Raw genomic sequence first — 22,798 nt, forward strand, 5'->3', positions numbered from 1 at the left:
TGGTATGGGTTCTGTCAATAAAAAGTTATTTAATAAAAGAAAAAAATGAATGTTGAAGATTATTTTTACATGTAACTGAAAACCTAAAATACTCTGGGGGGCTGAGGGGTGGGGAGAAGAACCAAAGAAAAAAGCATTCATACCTCTATTTTTAATTTTTTAAATTTCAGAATTAGCCATGTGTCCAGAGATTGAGAATGGCTGAACAAAATGTGGTTTGCAGTCACAAATAGAAAACAATGAGACTGGAAAATGCACAGAGAGGAAAAGAATCTCAGACCTGCTTCTCTCTTGCCCTCCAAGCCTTCTGAGACTCCACCTGCCTGTTGCATCCTGGAGCCATCTCCAACTCAACATGACCCATGAAGAGTTGAATTTTTCCTCTAATTTTTCCCTTGTTTCCTTTTTCTGTTCAAATCCTCCCCCACTTCCTCCCACTCAGGTTCCCAACCTTAATGTGTTCCATCCTTCCCTCCATCTCCCTTCCTCCACACATCCAAATAGACACCAGGTCTTGCCACTTCTAGTCCTACAACTCTCTTCTCCGCCTCTCTTTTCTGAGCAGCTCCTGTCTAGGCCCCTTCACTCCTGAAGAAAGCTTCCATTGTTTTGTCCCCAATTTTCCCCTTTCTGACCTGCCCACCACAAACCTACCTCCTTAAACACACATAAACCCAGCGCCTCTCAGTTCAAAAAGTTAGGGAGGCTTAGATTCAAGACCAACTCAGCTGTTTTCCATTTAAAACTCTTCATAATCTGACTCCAGCCCAACTTTTGGGGGAATGTAGCTGAGGCTCTATAAGACTCCTCAGTGGTGGAGAGAACTTTTATTCCATGCTAATAATTCATGCCCCAACGAAGATCTGAGCTGGTGAGAGCCTGGAAGAGGAGAGACCCCGATCTTTTAACTTTAATCTTCGAGGGGTTTGCTGGTCTCCATTTCAAGACCTCTTGGGTGAGATCAGGACCTTTCGGTCTCTCTCTCTTTTGTTCCCAATGGATGAATTCATTCATTCTGTTTATTGTCTGATATATTTTAATCTATATGACTTACCTAATTTTATCATCAGCTTGGACAAATGAGTTTATTTGTTAATCACTGTGAGTAATGCAACTGGCATTTAGTGAGAAAGAAGTGGGAATCTTTCAATTTATCTTAAGCATCCTTCCTCATTAAGGGAGGAGGAGAAGCGTATCTTGAACCTAAAATTTCTTTCCCCTAGACTAATAATATTTAGGGTGGCAGACCAACATAATTCTGCCCACTACTCCACCTCTGAAGAGAGCAGAGTGAGCCTCATGTACTCCTGCTCACCTCTTAGCAGGAGTCAAAGTCCTGTTTGAAAAAGGGTGGATCAAATTCTGCTGTCTGCTCTTTTCAGCTTTGAGGTGAATCAGGCCAGTTCCAATATGTGATGTAGAAAGCCATCTGCACCCAGAGAGAGACTGTGGGAATCAAACTAGGTATTTTTACTCCTTTTGTGGTTGTTTACTTGCATTTTATTTTCTTTCTCATTTTTTTCCTCTTTGATCTGATTTTTCTTGTGCAGTATAATTGTGGACATATGTATAGAAGAATTACACATGTTTAACCTATATATTTTTTATTAAACTTTTTATTTCTGAAACACATGCATAGATAATTTTAAACATTCACCCTTGCAAAACCTTGTGTTACAAAAGTTTTTCCCTCCTTTTCTCCCATTCCCTGCCCTAGACAGCAAGTAATCCAATAGAAATCACAGGGTGTTATGGGCCAGAACTTGAAATAAGGTGCTAAGTCAGTGGAATTGATAGAAACAATGGTTATTTAACCTGGTGCTTAATGGTTCTCTAGTTCAGTACATGTCCTTAGTACTTACTATAGTTCTATAAGATTCGCACCTTTGATAAGAGATCCTATATAAGCTAGGAGCCTCAGCCAGGATTCAGTCGGGGAGATTCAGAAGCCAGGCTGGAGGCTGGAGCTCAAACTCTTGGAACCAAGGAAAGAAATAGGCCTATAAGAAAGCTAACCAGGCCACAGGAAAGGAGACAAAACTTGGAAAGAGGCAATAAAGGATTTGGACTTTAACTCCTAGCTGCATTTGGGGTGATTACTGAACTGAAAGGAAGGCTGACAAATTCTCTTTGATTTTTATCGCTGCACCTACAACACCCACAGTGGCCAGAATATAACACGTGGTTGAAAGGTGTTGAGTTAAATGAAATACAAGGAAACATAAGATATAGTGCAGGGGTCCTCAAATTTTTTAAATAGGGGGCCAGTTCATTGTCCCTCAGACTGTTGGAGGGCCAGACTACAGTGAAAACAAAAACTTTGTTTTGTGGGCCTTTAAATAAAGAAACTTCATAGCCCTGGGGGAGGGGGATAAAAGTCTTCAGTAGCCACATCTGGCCCGTGGGCCATAGTTTGAGGACCCCTGGTAGAATGAGAGCAGACCAACAAAAACGGCAAAATTTTATCTGGGAAAAAAAACCAAACAAACAAGGCATCAGACCTTCCTAAGTGTACAGAAGAAGGTATGAAGCAAGTAGATTCTTTTGAGTTTTGCTTAGTTGAAAATGTATGTATAGTAATATTAATTTTTCTATTTATTCAAAATGCAAATTGTGTGGAATTTTTTTTAGCGATTTAGTCACATGGCATTTGATTTTTTTTTTTCCTACGGGAAATGTCAAGTTTAGAAGGAAAAGGAAAAGGATGAGAATACATAGGAAAAAGAGAAGGAAGAGAAGAAAGAATGAGGAAAGGGGGGGAAAGAGGAGGAGAACAAAAAAGGAAGAGAAGTGGAAGTAGCAGAAGAGGAAGAAGTAGCAAAATAGGAGAGGAATAGAAGGAAAATAAAAAAGAAAAGTAGGAGGGAAAAGAGAAAAGGGAAAGGTACAGGAGAAAGGGAAAGGAGAAGGAAAGGATGAGAAGGGAAATGGGAGAAGTAATGAGAGAGGGAAGGGAAAAAAGGGGAACAAACAGGAGGAGGAGGAAAAAGGGGGAAAAGAGCGGAAAGAGAAGAAAAGAGAGGAAGAGGAAAGAGTTGCATTTGTCTGGAGGCTGATAAATGTAATGAAAATAGGCTAGAGGAGGGGAGAGATGAGGTAGAAAATTTGGAATTCAAAATCTTGTTAAAAATGCGAAGAATTGTCTTGACATATATTTGAGGGGGAAAAAATACAATTTAAAAAAAGCAAAGACTATGTGAGATGAAGGGGGAGAGAAGAGGAAGCTCTCTGGGTCTTCAATTGTTTGTGAAGGTTGAGGCAAGTTCTCAGCTGGGAAATCAGGAGCAAAAAGAGCTTTAAGGAGGGATGACAATTGGAAATGCTGAGCTGGTAGTGAGTGGGAGGGTGAATCTATTAGGAACGTGGGAAAGCACTGCTTTGCTGCAGGTTGTGTCCAGCTAAGATAACATAACAGCGACTGAGATAAGTCTAGAGAGGCAGGGGGAGCAAGATTAGGGAAAACCAGAACAGTTAGATAACTTACCCAAGAGGATCACATACCTAGGAAGAATCAGACCTGGGACTTGAACTCAGATCCTCAAGTTCAGAATACCAGGCTGCTTTCTCTAGCAATCTGTATTTTACCATAGATGCACTGGGAGTGGTTTCCAGACATGGATCTCAGGGAATTGATGCTGAGTGAAGTGAGCAGAACCAGGAGATCATTGTACACGGCAACACAGATTATGTGATGATCAGTTCTGAGGGACATGGCTCTCTTCCAATGAGATGATTCAGGCCAGTTCCAATGATCTTGTGATGAAGAGAGCCATCTGCACCCAGAGAGAGGCCTGGGTGGATCACAACATAGTATTTTCAACTTTTTTGTTGTTGTTGCTTGCTTGCTTGTATTTTTCTTTCTCATTTTTTCCCTTTTTATGTGATTTTTCTTGGGCAGCATGATAAATGAGAAATTATGTATAGAAGAATTGCACATGTTTAATCTATATTGGATTGTCTTGAGAGGAGAAGGGAGCTGGGGAGGGAAGGAGAAAAATTTGGACATGAGGTTTTCCAAGAGTGAATGTTGAAAATTATCTTTACATGTATTTTGGAAAACAAAAAGCTATTATTAGAAAAATAAATTGGTGTGGAGAAGGGACAGGCTTACTGTGGACATGTTGAGTTAGAGATGTCTGTGGCACATCCAGGAGTTATCTGGCTGTACTTTGACAATTCTCCAGTCACTAGCACTCTAGAAAGGCCAGGGTTGGATACAGGGATTGAACTCTGGGATTCATCTGCATAAAAATAACAACAACTCAGAAGATTTGATGAGACAAATCCCCCAAAAGGAGCAAATTCTTGAGGGAGAGCTCACACATGGAGGGGGAATGATCTGGATCATAATCCAGTAAAAATGACAGAAAAGGGGCAATTAAGAGTGATGGGAAGAGAACCAAGAGTCACAAAAGTCAGAGGAGGAAAGAGAGTATGTGGCCAGCAGGGTCAAAAGCTGAGCAAAGTTTATATCCCAAAGAGATACTAAAGAAGGGAAAGGGACCTGTGTGTGCCAAAATGGTTGTGGCCCTGTTTGTAGTGGCCAGAAACTGGAAAATGAATGGATGCCCATCAATTGGACAATGGTTGGGTAAACTGTGGTATATGAATGTTATGGAATATTATTGTTCTGTAAGAAATGACCAGCAGGATGAATACAGAGAGGCCTGGAGAGACTTAGATGAACTGATGCTGAGAGAAATGAGCAGGACCAGGAGATCATTATATACTTCAACAATACTGTATGAAGATGTATTCTGATGGAAGTGGATTGCTTTGACAATAAGAAGATCTAATTTAGTTCCAATTGATCAAGGATGGACAGAAGCAGCTACACCCAAAGAAAGAACACTGGGAAATGAATGTAAACTGTTTGCATTTTTGTTTTTCTTCCTAGGTTATTTCTACCTTCTGAATCCAATTCTTCCTGTGCAACAAGAGAACTGTTCGGTGCTGCACACATAGATTGTTTGTAGGATATACTATAACATATTTAATATGGATGAGACTGCCTGCCATCTAGGGGAGGGGGTGGAGGGAGGGAAAGGAAAACTCGGAACAGAAGTGAGTACAAAGGATAATGTTATAAAAAAAAAAAATTATCCATGCATATTTTCTATCAATAAAAAGTTATAAAAAAATAAAAATATATATTAAAAAAAAAAAGCTGATCAAAGTGCAGGAGGAGGAAGCCCAGAGAGAGGGGCTTCCTTATGGCAGAAAGTGTTAAAGCAGTTGAGGGAAGTGTGAGGACCTGGAGCTCTTTTCTAGAGCCTCAGTGAGAGAGAAGGTACAGCCTGTTGGCTTAAGGGAATGGACATCTGGGTCAAGTGACAGCGGTTTTGTTATTTTTAGGATAAAAGACTCTTAGGCAGGTGTAGACGTCCACAGGATCCCAAAGCTGTAACAGACTTGGAAGGACCCAACAAGAATCCCTTGACACCATTCTTGACACGTGGTTCTCCAGCCTGTTTAAAGTCCTTCCCTGCTTCCCAGGCATTCCCATCCTCCTAGGGAAAGCTCTTCAATTACTGGTTGGACAAATCCGTCCATCAAGACTGGTCAATTCTTCTGGAGGAGGAGATTTGTGGGCTAGCCCAGGACTAGTGTAGAGCTCCAAGCTCCCAGGGTTAACCTTGTATAACTCAATAGTTTAGTGGGTCAAGGGACAGATTAAACTTGATGCACAGAGTTGAGCTGAATACTCAATGCAGTGGATGAAAGTCAGGATTCTAATGCATCCTGACCCAAATCTGTTAAAGCAAGGTTTAATGGAGGGGTTTAACGGAGGTAAAGGTTCCCTTTATCTCCCTGGTTCAGAACCACCTGTTCCAATAAGATCCGCTGGGGGAGGCTGAGAGCAACTTGTCCCGCTGGGGGAGGGAACTACAAGTTACCAGTCAGCAAGATGAGAGAAAAAGACCAGATCATCCTGGTGAGTCACAGTTCTGAGGCAATGCTCAGATCTAGGAAGGCGATGTTATCAAGAGTGTTGCTCTGAGTTCTGGGTACTCCATTAAGAAGGGCTGTGATGAACAGATAAGTGTCAGCTTTTATAGAAAGGCTGGAGAATGTGCCAAGGAAGACAACCAGGATACCCTGAGGGTTGAAGGTCAAGGAGATTTTGAAAGGTGGCTAGCTGGTAGTGGAGTGTGGAGGAGGGAAGAGTTCAGTTCAAATCCTGCTTCAGCCCCTTCCCAGTTGTGTGACATGGGGAAAGTCAATTCACAGCTGCCTGCCTCAGTTTCCTCATTTGTAAAAGGTCATGAGGATCAAATGAGATAACATATAAAGCCAGTGCACCTTATAGTGTTATCTACATACTAATTATTATTTTGACTTGGATAAAGTGGGGTGGGGTAGAGGATGGAGAGTGGAGCAGATACAATCACCTTACTTCAAAGGCTTCCACGTAGCAGAGAAATAAATCCCTCCTTCTTTTTCACCGAAAGAGCAGACCTAGAAACAATGAGCACAAATTGTGAAGTTAATTTAGACTTCACATAGGGAAAAACTTCCTAATGATCAGAGCCACCCCAAACCAGCATGGCAGGCTGGTTTTCCCTGAGGAGACTGAGCAAAGGGTTAATGACCATTAATCTTCGAGAGAGGGTGCTGACATCACGCCTGGTATTAAGAAAAATATTAATTCTAATATTGTACTCTGCATTTTTTTTATTAGGCTCAAGCCAGCCAGAAACAATTTTATTTAATACTGATCTAATAGCCAAACATTTCCAGCCTGGATTGCCTCGTGCCAATTTCAGGTAATATTTATTTATTTATTTATTTATTTATTTATTTTTTTTATTTAATAGCCTTTAATTTACAGGATATATACAGGATATATACTTTACAGCATTAACAATTGCCAAATCAGGTAATATTTATTTAGAAGAGTCTGGATCACAATCTGTAACTAGATCACAATTCAGTCTGGATTAATAACATCTGGGAATAATTGAGTAATAACAGTGATTCACACAAAGAGGCCTACTATGAGCAAGATATCAATAGCCTTTTTAAGATAAAAGACTGGGTAGATTTAGGCTCCAACTAGTTCCTGGTGGGTAGAAAGGTAAGGATGTAAAAAGTTTATTTGTTAAAAAGATTGGGTGTCACTTGTCATGTTATTTCCTAGACATTTTTCTTTTTTCAACCTCTCACTCACCTTTTCAAGGAGCTTTTCCAAGAATTTTGGAGGGTTCTTTTTAGAACAGAGAAATATCACATCTTAATATTTATAGAGAAACCAAAAAGGAAGTTTTTAATATGTTTTGACACTCACTTATCTCTTTTTTCCCCACTGAGGCAACTGGGCTAAGTGACTTACTTACCCAGTCACACAGCTAGGAAGTGTTAAGTCTGATGCCAGATTTGAACTCACGCCACCTAGCTGTCTCTTCCCATGTAAGCTGGTCTTAAATCCCTTCCAACACTGACTCGGTGATCTTTCACTTATTAAAGTTATAAAGCTAGTGCTCTTCCTTAAATGCCAAAGCATTTAAAGATCAAAATTAATCTGAAATGAAAGCTACAAAATGGGACCATAAACAAACAAAATACCCTTTTAAGTAAGGCGCATGGTGCTGAGTCTGGAGTCAGAACTGAAGGTGAATCCAGACCTTAGTTTTTAGCTGTGTCAAGTCACTTAGTTTCACCCAGCCTCAGTTTCCTCATCTATAAAATGAGAACAGTTACAACTCCTGTCTCACAAGTTACTGTGAAGATGAAATCACATTTGTAAACCTTTTAACATGACTGGCACAGAGCAGCTACCACAGAAGGAAACGCTTTCTTCCTTCCCAGGACTGAGATGACTGGACCTTAAGAAATCACCTGGCCCATTTTTTTTCCCCTAGTCTAGAAAATGAGGCACAGAGAGGTCACTGACCTGCCTGAGGTCCCCTAAGGAGTGAGCAGAAGAGCTGGGACCTAATCGAGTTCTTCTGCCCCCACATCCTCTCCTTTCCTCTCCCTCTCGCAGGCTCCTAGCACTGTTCACTTCCACCTCGATTTACATCGCAATGACATTGATTTACAGGACTAGATTCCCAAGAGGTTCAGTCTCTGATTTAAGTTGTAGGATGATTCCCCTAGGCCCATAAACTAGAAATATCAAAAAGTACAACCTAAAGCAGAGGATAAGAGTGATACTATTAATAATTGACAGCACAAAGCACTTTACATCCCTTATCCCATTTGACCCTCGCAATAGCTTTATCAAAGACAAATATTGTCATTTTACAGAACCATCAATAAATGTTAATTATCTACTACGCGTCGGGCACTTTGTCAAGCACTGGGGATCAACAGGAGACAAAAGACAGTCCCTACTCTAACCATAAAGACTACAGGCAGACAAATGTATAAACACAGGCTATAACCAGGATAAATAGGACGGGACTAGCAAAGAGAAGACACTGGAATCATGAGGGCTCAGGGAAGGCTACCTGTAGGAGGTGGGATTGTACTTGAGAAGCCAGTGAGGTCAGCTGATAGAATAGAGGAAGAGAATAGGTAGGGCCAAGGTCAGCAGCTGAGGTGGAGGGTCTTTTTCATGCAACAACCAAGAGGCCAGTGTGACTGGACTGAGAGTATGTGTTGAGGAAAATTTAAGAAGACTGGAAAGGGAGGAGGAACCCAGATTATGAAGAGCTTTGAAGTCCCAATGGAGCATTTTGGATTGGATCCTGGAACCCAGAGGGAGAGAGGGGCTGACAAAACGACAAGACAATTTGTCCACAATCACATAATAAGTTGCATTATTAAGACTTTATTTTTTTTTTCCAATTCTCACTTTTTTTCCCCCCTCCTTCCCACCAACCAACCAACCAACCACCCCACTCCCACTGGGGGAAGGACATCCTTGTAACAAATACACATAGTCAAGCAAAAACAAATTCTCATCTTGGCCGTGTCCAAAAACGGGTCAATCCATCCCTTCTGTCAGCAGGGAGAGAGCGGTGGTTGGCCACTGTGCTGACCAGAGTCCTTGCCTTTCAGAATTGTTTGTCTTTCCGATGTTGTGTCTCGCTCCTGGTTCTGCTCAGTTCATTTAGCGTTAATCGAGCTGAGCATCGCCAGACATCTCAGAAATCAATCTTTACAGCGTTCCTCATAGCACAATAATATTCCATAGAGCTAACGCCACATTTTAAAAATTCAGTTTTACTCTCAGGCTCACATTTTCTCAGGCCACATTCTCAGTCTCAATACGCCCTCCCTGTCTGGTAGGGGGCGGCACGTTTCATCATACACCATCATTCGCTGGGCCCCTCAGTGATTGGAATCTCCTCATTGATCTTTCTTTAATCCCTCTGGGTCACAGCCCTGGCAGTTGTTGCTGGGTCAAAGGCTATCGGTTCCTCACTTGCAAGGGCAAACTCCAGGTCGCTTTCCAGGAAGGCCAGACAAGTGCGCAGAGGCCCCCGGGCACAGCCAGCAGCCTGCTTTCCCCAGCACTTCCAACCCCAGATGGAACGTCTTTGTGTGTTCTTTTCCACCTTCCAGTCATTCCTAACGTTGGTGACATTCTACCGCGTTGGTTTCTCTTGATTGTCTTCTCCAAAAGCCCCTAGGGTCTCGGTTACAGTCGGCATTTCAGAGCCCTCCAGAGACCCCCTGCCCGAAAGGCCTGTCCTCTGTGCGAAGTGCGCTGCGGGAGAAGGGAAATCCCGCAGGGAGGCGCTTCTGCCCCACCAGGATCTTTGGGGATCTCCCCCATCCCCCTTGGGGACGACTGTGATCATGGGGAATATTTCGGGGCATTTACTCTCTTCTCCCCCATGGGCTTTCGCTTCTCCGGTCTAGGACCTTTGCCGCACGCCTCTCGGTCCAGACAATACAGCACCCGGTGCCTTCCCGCTTCCAAGCTGCTTTTGCTTTCTCCCCATCACACGCCACCTAGAAAACTAACTGAAAAAGCCTCCTCCAGGCCACGCCCGGCTGCTTGTTTATGTTTTTTACCTTTTTCCTGGTTACACGTGTTCCTTCTTTTTTGTTAAGAAATAACCTTTTCTAATGATCACATTGAATGGCGTGAATCATGTGAGAGAAAGCTGAACGAAAGGGAAACCTCTTGGGGCCGTTTTAAGACGCTTCCCCCCTCGCCCAGACTGTCAGGGCCCGGGCTCCGGCACGGGAGCTCTGACCGGCCCCGGGCGGTGCTGACCGCAGGGGCGGGATAAGTCAACAATAGCCCGCCCCGGGCCCATCCCCCCAGAGCCGCAACGCCCAGGGCTGCTCCCAAGGGAAGCGCCAGTGCGGGAGCGCCCCTAGAGGGGTGGAGGCCTCGAAGCGCCCCGGGGCGGGCCCTGTGGTTTGGGGCGCACGGGACGGACGAGGCCCGGATATCCGGGAGCGCGCGCGGCCCCGCTGCCCAGGGCACCCTCCCACTAAGAAACTCCCGGATCTCGGGGCCCGACTCTCGCGGGGCGACCCTAGGCTCCAGACGCGACTTCTCTGGGCCTCGGTTTCCTCCTCCGTACCGCGAGGATGCCAAGGCAGCCGCTGCCGCCTCCGCCCGGGACCCTAGGCTGACCGCCCCCCCCAGCCGCTCACCCGGCGTCCCGGGACTGGTAGCCTCGTCCAGGCCCCGCCCACTTCCGGGACATCCCATTCACTTCCGGCACGCCCCTGTCCGCTTCCGGTGACGACCGCAGCGCCGCGGGGTTCCGTCCACCTCACTTCCGGCGCGGGCCTTGGACCGGCCTCCGGCGGCGGTATCGAGAGCGGGAGCCCCCCGGCCCTTGCGGAGGTTGCTCCGGGGACGCGATGAGGCCGGCTCTCCCTCCCTCCGCGGACGTGGCGCCCTGCGGGGCGGGGCCGGGCGCGCCCTGGATTTCCGGCTGGGGTGACGTCTTTTCCGGGGCGGGGCGGGGCGGGCCCAGAGCTGGGGCCGAGGCCAAGGCCGAGGCCCGGGGCTCCCTGGCGCCCGCGGCCGGTCGTGCGCCCGCCACGCTCCGACCCCGTGTCCTCCCGCGCCGCCTGCAGCCCGCAGGTGGCAGCGGCCGCTCCTCCCCGGGGCCGCGCCCGGTAAGAGCCGCGCTGATGCCGGCGCCGTTGCCAGGGGAGACGGGAGGGAGGTGGTCGCGGGCGGGGGGGGGGCTGGGGAGGGGGTTCCGCGTTCTCTCGCGAGACTTGGCCAAAGCCTCCTAGACCGGCTCGAGCTGCGCGTGGAGCCGGGGCTGGGATGGGTGCTGAGGGTCCCCTGGTCCGACGCTCGACAGCTGGGGAAACTGAGGCCCGGGGGGGCATGCTGCACTTGGGCCACATGGGTGCCGCTTGTCAGGCAGGATTTGAACCCAGGGCCTCTGCCTCATGGTCTGCCTCCAGCTCGCACTGGCCGGGCTCTGGCGGGAGTTGCCGGGTGAGGGGGCCTCGGAGCCCCGTTAGCCCTTGCCAGGGAGGAGGGCCGAGCAGGGAGCTGGCGGGGGGCGGGGGGCGGGGGGGAGGGGCTTTGCTTCCCCTGACGCCCGTGACATCGGCTCCAGTTGGCCCGGCGCCCGCCCCCCGCCCCCCGCCGGCGCCCGCCCCACCTCTCCCCCAGTCCCTCCGGGGTCGCCAGGCCCCGGTGCCCTGGGATCTCCGAGGCACAGACTGGCCCCCCAGGCCTGGCACACGGTGCCCTTGGTGCTTGCTGGGCCCTGGCAGCTCCTCCTCCTCCTCCTCACTCAGTGCTGTCCGTGTCCCCAGAGCTCCATGAGCTGCCCCTGCTCCCTGCGCCCGCCCGGTGCCACCCACGGGGCGGGCACCGGGTAAGTGTGTAAGGCCTCAGCCCCGGGATCCTTCACCACCCTTCCCCATGGATCCCTAGGGGCCTCCCCCCTCACCTTCCCTGTCGTTCCCTGGGGACCTTCTCGTCACCACCCACCGGCCTCTGCTGATCCTCCCTCCAACCCAGCATCAAACGGAGCGGCGCCCGCCGTGTGCAGGGCCCTGACCCCGGGGCTGGGCTCCATCCCCCGTCCCCTCCCCCCACGGGGCCAGTGTCTCCTCAGACAGCGCCCCCCACAGTCCCCTCCCCCCACTGCCGCTGCCGCGCGCTCCATCCTGTCAGGTGGCCTCGGCCTTTGGCATCTCTGCAGTCCTGGGGGCCCTTCCCGGGCTCCTCTGTCGGGGCCGGCTCACTCACCTTCCCTCGGGCCCCTCTTCCTGTCCCGTGGGCTCCCGTGGGCTCCCGCGTCCCCGCAGGGAAGATTCCACCCCCCTCGTCTTCTGGGCGGCTCCTGCCCGAAGGCCGTCAGAGGCTTCCGTGTGGCACCCCCCGAATGGGGGAGAAAAGCGCAGAAGCTGCCTGGGCACCAAGGCTGGCATTCAGGGGCGACCCCCAGAGTCCCTGTTAGAGGCGGGCGCAGGCAGGTGGTGACCCCGGCTCCAAAGGGACACTCGGGGCCTTGAGGGGGGCGGGGATCCCAGGAAGTGGGTTGGGGGGAACAGGAGAACCTGCTGCCTCCAGGTGGGCGTGTGCGGAGTGGGTGGGCCTCTGTGTCCTCCCCCCAGTGCTCCCCCCAGGTGCCCGCCTCAGGGTTAGTTCACACTGTTCAGAACAGGAGCTCCCGGCCGCCAAACTGGCAGAGGGGCCTCGGGGTAGGAGGGGGACTGGCTCTCCTCCCCTGGCTGCCCCAGGCCCTTCCTGGGACATCTCGGCGGCTCCTTCCCAAGCTCCCCTCGGAGGTGCCTCAGAACCTGCTTCCCATGCGCTGCTGCTTCTGCTCCTTCTCTGGACCCTGTTCCTGCCCCTCCACACACCTAGCCCAGCTGGGGAGCTCCCGCCTCCATCTTTCCCCCATTCATTCTCCCTGACATCCCAAAGGCTGGAGAGTCTCCTCTTCTCCCAGGAGTGAGCAGGTCCCGGCTCCTGGGCCGGGGGGCGTGCACTGTGTCAGGCCCAGAATTCTTCCCTCCCCCTGGATCCTTTGGTTTGCCTCCCAGTGCCCGGGCCACAGAGGCCCAAAGAAGCGCTCATGGGGGCCACGCACACCAGCAGAGCCCTCCCAGGAGGTCCCATCGCTCCCTGTACCCCAAAGGGGTCCCTCGCCTCCTGCCCAAGTTCTGGGGACCTCAGACACTCCCGCTGATGTGGCAGCTTGACCAGTGTCCCCGTTACAGCCTCCACAAGGTGGGGGCATCTCACCAACCCCCGCCTCGCTTTCAGCCCCTAGTTTCCCCCCTGCTTTTTGCAGCCATTGGGGCCGAGGTGGAGAAAAAGGGATTAGGAGGGGACCTGAGCCACTGTCGGTGTCCTGGCCACAAGCCCCACGTGCCTTTGAGCCAGTGCAAGCAATCAGAGAAACATTTACGGAGCACCTACTGGATACGAGGCTTTGTATGGAACAAAAGTGCGACGTTGCTCTGGGTGGGGGCAGCTGGCTCCAGCCTCCTCACTCTGGCATGATACCCGGGCCCTTCCCCCATTCCACCCCCGCCCTTCCCAGCCTGCCTCCCCCTCGCTCCCTCAGCCCCCGACTCTGCTCAGACATGGGAGCCGGGAGCCCGTGCCCAAGGATGGGGGATGGTGAGATGGAAGAGTGGTACTCGCTGTAGGGGCAGAGGTTGCCCAGGAGGGAAGTGATAGATGAGAAGCAGCATTTATTCAACAAGCATTGATTCTTTCAGTCATCCGTGTTGGCTGAATGGCCCCTTTGTGCGGGGGCAGGGAGTGGGGGACAAGGAGCCTTCACTCACAGAAGCGGGTGTGACCCCCAATGTCTGCCCTCTGACCACGGGCAGAGCGAGCGGCCGGTGCCATCCCTGCCTGGTCAGGGCCTGGACCAAAGTCCTGCTGAGCATCCGGGCAAAGATCAGAGTCGTTCATGACGGCGGGGTGACCCGGGACAAGGCGCCGGGCTCTGCTGGAAATGGGGGGTGGGAGAGGTCGGGCCTGGAGGCTGCAGGGGGGAGGCTGCTCTGAGTAAGTCATCCTGAGTGGAGATCTCCGGGGTGCGGGGGCTCCACTGTCCGCCCCATGCAGGGGCTTGGGCCCTCAGGTGAGGCCCCGGGGCCGTTCAGCCGATTGATGGGCTTCTTTGTGCAAGCGCTCTGAGGTCCTGGACCCACCAGGAGAAAACCCAGACAGGGCCCGTCTGTGTGGCCCTTAACAGGGACCAAGTAAGGGCACCATATGCTCATGGCCAAGATGGCGGCCCTGCTGGGGCCATGGGTGAGAAGGGAAGGCTTGGGGGTGAGAGCAGGGAGGAAGGTCACAGACGGGGTGCCCCGGGAGGTCTCTGTCTCACAGAGCCTTATCCTAGGGGCAGTAGGGAGCCACAGAAGGTCTGGGGCTAAGGAGGTGACAAAGTTTTACCTTTTCATGTTTGGTTTGGTTTTTAAATATCAAATTGGGGGTTGGGAGGTTTTGTGGAAAGGTTGGAGAGGAGAGAACGGAGGCAGGAAGTCTGTTACAAGATGATAAGGGCTTGAGGCAGAGATGTGCCAACGGAGGGGAGAGGGCCGGGTAAGGGCTGTGGAGATAGAGCGAGGCGTTGGCAGCTGCTGGGGGAAGATGGAGGAGTCAAGGATGACCAGGGTGCAGACCTTCCCGTCTGGAGAGAAAAGGGAGTTGGAGGAGGGCCGGGTTTTCCAGGGAATAGACAGAGTTTTGTTGGAGATCAATGTATTTCTAGTTCGATTCTCGTTCTAGACGAGCACTTTGATCTTTACACGTATGGTGCCTGTGGTCACGTGAAGCATTTTCCTATTATGTTGTGAAAGAAAATGTGGACTGACCCCCCCCCCCCAAAAAAAAAATACCCAAGAAAAATAAAGTTGAAAAGCTGTGCTTCAATCTGCATTCAGACTTTCTCTCGGGAGGGGAGCAGCTTTTCCCGTGAGTCCTTGGGAACGTCCTGGATCGCCGCGCTGCTGAGCAGAGCTGCATGGCTCCCAGTCGAAGGCCGCGCCATGTTGCTGCTGCTGGGAGCCGTCTCCTCCCGGTTCTGCTTCTGAGCAGCACGAGAGGTTCCACGGCAGCCGCTCAGCACAGTTGGTTCAGCCCAAAGCACGCCCCCCCCTCCATTTGCAGTTCACCACCACCATGGAAAGAGCTGCTATAAATCCCTGAGGACACCATGCTCTTCTCCTTTGGGAGGCTGACTTAGCAGGGCGGGGGGTCCCACTGGGGGCTGCAGGCTGCTGGGGTTTTATTTGTCGTTACATGCAGCCTGGTTCTCTGGGGGCAGCCCAAGCTCAACCCCTTGGCCTGGAGCATCCCATGAGCCGTATGGGTCGTTTTTTTGGCCCACCCCCGACCTCTGGGCCACACTGCCTCTTGCCCACCATCTGTGAAAGATTTGCCCATCTAGGGTCCCCATATTTCTCAGCACCTGGGAAGAGGGGAAGGCAGCATGGGAGCTGGTTCCTATAGCCAGGGGGACGCAGGAGGGTGCAGGCCTGGCATCTGGGGGGGGGGGCTGAGCCACTGGCAACCGTGCCAGGTACGGCCACACTGGGGCCAGTGGGAGGAGGGGAGGAGGGGAGGAAAGGCTCCAACCATGGGGGGTGAGTGATCCTCCGGACTCCAGGATCAGTGGGATTGAGGAGGGAGAAGAGAAAGTTGATTTAGCAGATCCTTATCGGAGCCTGTCCAAAGTCCTCCCCCAGCCTCCGAGCCCTACCCTCACCTGGCTCCCCACCTCGTGCTTCCCTCCACCCCGCTGACTCGGGTCCACTGGCAAGAAGTGGAAGCCATGACTCCTAGCGCGCCTTCCCTCTCCCTTTGACTTCCAGGTCAGTATGGCCCCTTCCCAGCCCATGTGGCAGTTTCCTGCCACCAGACTTTGCACCAGGGGTGACCCTGGACTGGTGACTCACCTCCAGTGGCTCCTGGGGTGTTACCAGACCCACACCAGTTGCTCGAGGAGCGTTTCTTCGTTGGATTCTGCCCATAAGCATCTGCTACATCCCGTGGGCTCTGGGGGCCCACATAGACAACGAAATCCGGCCAGAATACAGCGTTCCGCGTAAAGAGAGTTCTCGGCGTTTGTTTTTGTCACACGTGTTCTCCGTTTTCTCCCTTGCTGCCTTCCCCACGGGGCACCTTTCCATATTAGTCTGGGGGTTTCTTGGAGGAAACTTAAAGCAGAGGTGGCCTTGGGGCCGGGCCTGGAAGGAGCCCAGCCGGTCTGGTCAGCTGGCATCCCCCACCAGGCCGGAGGCCCAAGAACCCACTGCTGGGGACAAAAGCAAGAACCAAAGCAGGTCCTTCTTTTAAATAAGATACCTCCACCCCACCCCACCCCAGCCGGTGCCTTCTCCTCTGAGCCTTTCCCTGAGCCGAAGCACCCAGTTTCTGCGCTCTAGCAGGGCTTCACATGCTCAATTTCTGGGTCCTTTCTGGGGGAGATTACAAACACCCAGTTTCTGAGTCCTTTTTAGCTGGGGATCACCTATACCTGTTGATTGTCTCTTTCCAGCACTTCTCCCTCCTCTACCTAGTCACCCACTGACCCGCCTGCTCCGTCTCCGCCCAGTTCTTATTTGAGAGCCCAATGGAAGGGAAGGGGCTTTGAGGGTTACTGCAGAGAGACTAAGGGACCCCCCGCTTCTTGAGTGACATGGGGGTGGCAGAGAATGAGGGCCACTCAGTGGCGCTAGAGTGACCTCCACTCAGGCCCAATACTCCTGAGTTCAAACCCAACCTCAGGCACTTCCTAGCTGGGTGATCCTAGGCAAACATTTGACTCAGTTTCCTCATCTGTAAAACAAGTTGAAGAGGGTAAATCCCTCCAATGTCTCTGCCAAGAAAACCCCAGACGGGGTCTCGAATGGTCGGGCAGGTCTTTGTGGCAGCCAATTCCTGCTGGTGCTGCCCACTCTCAGGTTTGCAAAACGCTTTATGTGTGGCAGTCCAGGGGTATGGGAGGCTGCTTATTCCCATTTTACAGACAAGAAGATGGAGGCTGGGAGGGATCGGGCACCTTGTCTGGGATCCCACAGCCGGGCAGGCTCTCACCCCGGAGCGGACCTTGGGCTTTGCTGCCTCCTGGGACTGTGTGTCTAGAAGTCGGGTCTCCCTTACAGAGCACCTCCCTTCCCCCCTGGGGCGCCCAGAGAAAGTGGTGCCCTTCCCTGTGGGTTCCTGGCCAGGGACAGATGCGCCCTTCCCAGGAAGGCCTTCCTAACGCCGTGCCTCTTGTTCACAGATGTCTCAAGGTTGAGCAGCAGCCAGTCCTCCCTCCCTGGGGGCTTTGGAGACCACCACGCCACGCCTGGAGCACCCGCCCTCAAGATGTGGGCCCCCGCGGCCTGCCTTCTGCTTTCTTCCTTGTCCTTGTCCTGGTCAGACCAGCAGAGCTCCTTGAGAAAGAGCCCGGCCTGGGTGCTTGGGGTGCAGACAGCCACAAGCAAAGATCAGTGCCAGCAAGTGTGCAGAGACCTACCCCCGACAGCTGGCAACAGAACAGGTGAGCCAATGCCCCCGGACCAGGAGCCTGAGGCCTGGGTGTGCCCACCCCCAGCAGCCTGGCTTCCCCTCTTTGGCCAGATCTTAATTAAGGACAGGTCGGCACCGAGAGGGTGACACACCGAGGGATGTGACCTCGGGCAGCTTGCTGCTGCCCGCCTCTGGAGTGAGGGAAGCCCGTTCACATCCCGTCTCTGTCCCTGACTGTCTCTGTCTCTGACTGAGCCTCAGCTTTCCCATCTGTAATGAGGAAGCACTTGTACTCCTCGACATCAGAGATGTTAGGGAGAAAGGACTTCATTGCATCTTTATTGCCACCTTTTGTTTTATTATGTCTTGATTTCTAATTTAAATTTTTGTGTTTACCTGTTACATGTAAAAACATTTTTTAGTTATACGTGTATATTTTTATTTTTACACGGTTTCCTTATGATTCCCATTGAGAGAGAAAAATCAGAACAAAAGGGAAAAGCCATGAGAGAACAAAATAGAAAAAAGGGAAAAGAAGTGAACAGAGCGTGTGCTGATTCACCTTCAGCCTCCGTGGTTCTCTCTCTGGAGGCGGATGGCGTTTTCTGTGCAGTCTATTGGCATTGCCTTGGCTCGCTGGCCTGTGAGAAGAACCACGTCTGTGGTAGCTGATCATCTGTAGAACGTAGTCCTGGCTCTGCTCCTTTCTCCCAGCATCAGTTCGTGTAAATCTTCCCAGGCCTTTCTACAATCAGCTGTTCTTCATTGTGCACAGTGATGTTTCTTTGCCTTCATCTGCCATGCCTTGTCCAGCCATTCTCCGCTGATGGGCATCCACGCAGTTTCCAGTTTCTTGCTATCATAAAAAGAGCTGCTACAAACATCTTTGCACATGTGGGCCCCTTTTCCCCTTTGTTGAGCTCTCTTTGGGATTCAGGCCCAGCAGAGACCCTGCTGGGTCAAAGGGATTCACGTTTGAGAGCCCTTCGGGCGGAGTTCCAAACTGCTCTCCAGAGCGGCTGGATCCCTCACAGCTCCACCCACAATGCATCAGTGTCCCGGTTTTCCCGCATCCCCTCCAACATTTGCCATCTCCGCTGTTCTGAGAGGTGCAAAGTGCTACCTCAGAATTGTCTTAATTTGCATTTCTCATTAATAGTGATTTAGAGCATTTTTTTCACATGACTAGAGATGGCTTTAGTTTCTTTGTCTGAAAGTTGTCCGTTCATGTCCTTTGACCATTTGTCACTTGCGGAGTGACTTGTATTCTTGTAGCTTAGACGCCACACTTGATCTAGATTGGAGACGAGGTCTTTATCGGAGTCGCTGGCTGTAAGGCTTCCCCAGCTTTCTGCGTCCCTCCTCATCTCGGTTCTGGGCAAACCCTTTTTGGTTCAATGTCATCAGAGCTGCCCGTTCTGCCTTCCAGACCGTTCCCATTCTCCTCCCTTCTCCACAATCCCTCGCTCTCCTCATTTGTGTGGGGCGTCATTCTTCTCGCCCAGACTGTGGACCAGTGTCTCATTTCTGCCTTCACTCCTGACCTCCTCTCTTGGGCCTTTTAGGTGCCAGGCGCTGTACTGGGTTGCCTGCCCTCAAGGAACCTGTAGGGGAGGGGAAAGGCAGGGCTCCTCCCATGGAGCTTTGGAATTCTGGGTCCTAGAGTGTCCAGGAGGAAGGGCCTGGGGAGGGGAGAGAGTCACCCTTCCCCCTCCCTCTGCACAAGGTCAGAAGGCCAGGACTTGGCCAGGATCTGCTCTGATCCGCCCTCACAGCCTCCCGCCTCTGAAAGGGAAGGGGGCAGGCGTTTTCTGGGGCTACAGATGCCTTCTCCCAAATCTGAGTGCTGGGCTCTGATGTCACAGTTTGGGGAGTAGAGGCAGGCCCGGGTCCAGCCTTGCCCCCACCAGGCCCTCCCTTGTTGGATGCACCTTTTCTAGCTCTAGGTGTGTGGGTGGGGGGACCAGAAGGGCTTGGGCCCCAGCACCCCAATCTTTGTTCAGAGGAGCTGAGTGGGGCCACAGCGGGGAAGGGCCCCCCAGCACCCCTGCAGCCCTCACCAGTGGGGACCTTCGTGGGCCGGGCCGGGCCTTGTTCTTTGTGTGCTGGGCCGCAGTGGTTTTCCTTCACCCACACCGGGGTCTCTGCCTTTCCCATAGGTCAGCTTTTCTGCAGGTGGTCCCCAGGGGAGCCGCAACCTTGTGTCATCCTCGACTGTCCACAGCTGGTGCTGTGCCAAAATGTCAGCTCTCAGGAGATCCAAGAACTCGTCACAGGTACCTGGGCATCTGGGGGCTCAGTAGAAAGTCTAAACAGTGTCTAGGAGGGAGCCAGGAGAGCGGAGACTGCAGGGGGCCCCTGGGACTGTGGGGCTGGAACTCGGGCCCTCAGACTAAGGGAAGCTGGAGTCACAGCCAGGCAAAAGAGGCAGCAGAGGTCACTGTACGGACCTTAGGGCCCTGGGGAGCAGGCCCTGCAGAGCCAAGCTTGGCACAAGCTCCCTTGGGGGGCCCGGCCCAGCCTCCTGACTGCCACAGGCCCAGACTTCAGGGGGAGAAAGGAGCCTCTAAGGGAGGGGCTCTTAACCTAGGATATACATTAATGTAACGTTTCCTAAGGTTTTAAAAGTTTGTTTAAGCACAGCATTCTGAGTAGAGGGCCCATCTGCTATGGAACAAATCCCATTGAGAACTATGGCTTTAAAGGTCCTTGTGGAAAGCCTTTTTGTAAAATAAAATCACAGAGTTTGAGGGTTTTTTGTTTTATTTTTTGAAGAATTTGAATCACATCATGGGAAGTGGAACTTCACCACCACAGAAACTTGGCTCACTGTCAGTGAATCGGGGACCTCCCCGGGTCCTGCCTACAACCAGACCGCCCAGCAGTCCACAGAGCTGTCCCAGACCCCTGGACCTCTCCCGGGAGCCTGGGGCAACCTGACAGAACTTGGGAGCTCGCCTCCGAACGGCACCAGCCTGGGCAACTCCTCTCTGGGCTTCGTCTCAGCGGCTACAACGGGCAGGCCTTCGGCCACTCTCACACCCTGGGTACAGAGAACCACCGAGGAGGTGTCCATAGGGCCAGCACTGACCCAAAGGACCCAAGCTGCCCCCCTGCCAGCAACACAAGACCACAACAGTTCGAGGACTACCATGGCGGGAGTCGCAGTCCCTGAGCCAAAAGCAGCTAATGGCTCTGCTGGTGGCCCCCCCAGCCAGGCTCTGACCCCGCCTTCTGGGGGGATCCCAATGCAGGGCACGCTGACCTTGATCAAAGCTGGGTCCGCGGGCGTGCCATCTGATCCACAAGTGCCGGTGATCACTCCATCCCTGGCTCCCCCCAGCTCCCAAACCTCAGCAGCCACATTTAGGAGAACTCCCACCCTCTCCACCAGCACAAGGGCAGTGTCCTCCCCCAAACCAGAAACTGCACCTTCCACTCCTCAGGCGACCAGCCCCAGGACGATGACAACCACCGTTCTGACCTCGGCTGCCCGGGCTGCAGGGAGTCCGGGCCCCTCGCAGGCTCCAGGAAGTGCTCCTCTGCCGACCGGCCTGAGGCCGGTGTCGCCCACAGTGCCCGAGCCATCTCTGGAGACGGGCACGGAAAGCCAGTATGTGCCGATCGTCACTTCACCCTTTGCCCAGTATTTAGTCAAAAAGAACTTACTCTTGGCCGTGCTCTTCGCCGGCACCCTCTTGTTCCTGGCCGTCCTGGTCCTGTTGGCCATGCAGGCCTACGAGAGCTATAAGAAGAAGGACTATACGCAGGTGGACTATTTAATCAATGGCATGTACGCAGACTCGGAAATGTGAGGGGGGGGATGCGATGGCTTGGGGTGGCGGAGCTCCCCTCCCCCCTTGTTTTCAGTTTGCCTAAGACCAAACCAAGTGCTTCCAAATGATTTTGGTGCAATTTAGGAGAAACGCCAGCTACTTAAAAGGATTTAATTTCTATCTAATTCCACCATTACTAAAGAATCGCCGCTTCCTTTATCATTTTAAGAATCATGTTGACCAAGGGCCAGGGCAGGTTAGCAATCATTGTACCAGATCGGGTGCTGCTTCCAGACCCCTCTTGGTTGCTTTTTCTCATTCTGTCATTTTCAGTGTCTTGGTCAGAATACCAGCAGCCAAGTTTGTGGGGTTCTGATGGACTTTTTCTTTCTGAGCTTAATTCTATTTATGTAATACAGTGTGCTGCCAACCTTCCTTGAAGTCAGACCCTTTTGGAGATGTATAATGAGTAATATGGTTTATTTTTGTAAGCACTCATTTAATAAAACTTGAGGTCCTGGAGAGGCGACTGTCTCCTTGCCCCTCATTTTGAGTTATCCTCCCCTCCTTTGGCTGGCAAGGTTTTCCCAGGGGCGGCCTGAGCAGGAGGCCGCCCGCTGTCCCTGCCGGTCTCCCTGCCACCCTTGCTGAGCCCAGAGGGACAGTGACCCGAAAGCTTCCTGCTGAAATTTCAGGCCCTGTCCTCCCAAGTGGTAGCCCCCCCCCCAGGCGTGGAGGTGGCCCTGGCTTTGGGGGCCTGCGGATTCCAGACCAACCGTAATCGACATTCATTTGGGGGTGTCCTGGTTTTGCCATTTGTTGCCCAGCTGCCCAAGCTCGGCTTGGTCAGTCCAGGCCTTTTATCATGGGCAGCTCAAGGCAGCTACTTTGTGGTGGCCTCTACCCGAGCCAGCGCCCTCTGATCACTCTGGTCACTGAGGCTTCCGCAGGACTGGGGTCTTTTCTGGCTGAACCCCTGGGCCTTCCCACCCCTCCCCGACCTCCCGAGGTTATCTTCATTTACTCTGATGCATCCAACAGTCCTGACCTCCCAGTGACCTCTGAACCCTGAGAGACTCAGCCCATCCCCTGCCTTCCCCTTCCTTCTCCCCTTTTTGGCTTTCCTCCCACTTCCCAGGATCCTCCAAAACCCAGGGACCTGAACAGGTTCTGGGCCTTTAAGAGTTTTTCGGTGTGAATTAAAGAGATTTTGAGATCATTTAATCCAAAGTTGTACTTTGCTAGAGAGACACTTAAGACCGGGACTGAGAGCAAGAAACAAACAGGTTGCTTCATTTCCGGGGGGGGGGGGGGGGGGGGGGGGGGGGGGGGGGGGGGGGCGGGGGGGGGGGGGGGGGTGGCCAGGCCACGGCTCAGTAATGGGCGGGACCATCCCCAGCCTGGGGCTCGGGGCGGACCGAGAAGTTGGCGGGAAGAAGGGCTGGAAGGTGCAGGTGCTTTTGTTCTGAAATAGCCGCGACGCCCAGCTCGAAATGTCCGCTGGGGCCCGAGCTTGTGGAGAGGCTGGGGCAGCGAGGTCCGTGCTCCCGAGCCGGCCCAGGGTGAGAGAGGGCGGCGGGGGCGGCGGGTTCGTGGGCAGGGGGAGGAAGCATGAGGCGCCCGCGTGTTAGGCAGGCAGCGAGATGGG

At 52.3% G+C, this 22,798-nt stretch overlaps 1 protein-coding gene across 1 annotated transcript; it reads left to right on the forward strand.

Moving 5' to 3' along the window:
- Positions 1 to 10,655: 10,655 nt before the first annotated feature.
- On the forward strand, positions 10,656 to 21,674 carry C6H11orf24 (chromosome 6 C11orf24 homolog; the record flags this gene model as incomplete). Its single annotated transcript, XM_031942797.1, is given in 6 exon segments — positions 10,656 to 10,848; positions 10,851 to 11,037; positions 17,145 to 17,227; positions 17,229 to 17,405; positions 19,534 to 19,650; positions 20,150 to 21,674. Coding segments are annotated over 6 exon segments (1,797 nt in total), but the record flags the coding sequence as incomplete, so codon positions are not given.
- Positions 21,675 to 22,798: the final 1,124 nt, after the last annotated feature.

The sequence above is a fragment of the Sarcophilus harrisii genome, chromosome 6 (assembly GCF_902635505.1).
Source record: "Sarcophilus harrisii chromosome 6, mSarHar1.11, whole genome shotgun sequence".
NCBI classification, from domain to species: Eukaryota; Metazoa; Chordata; class Mammalia; order Dasyuromorphia; family Dasyuridae; genus Sarcophilus; species Sarcophilus harrisii.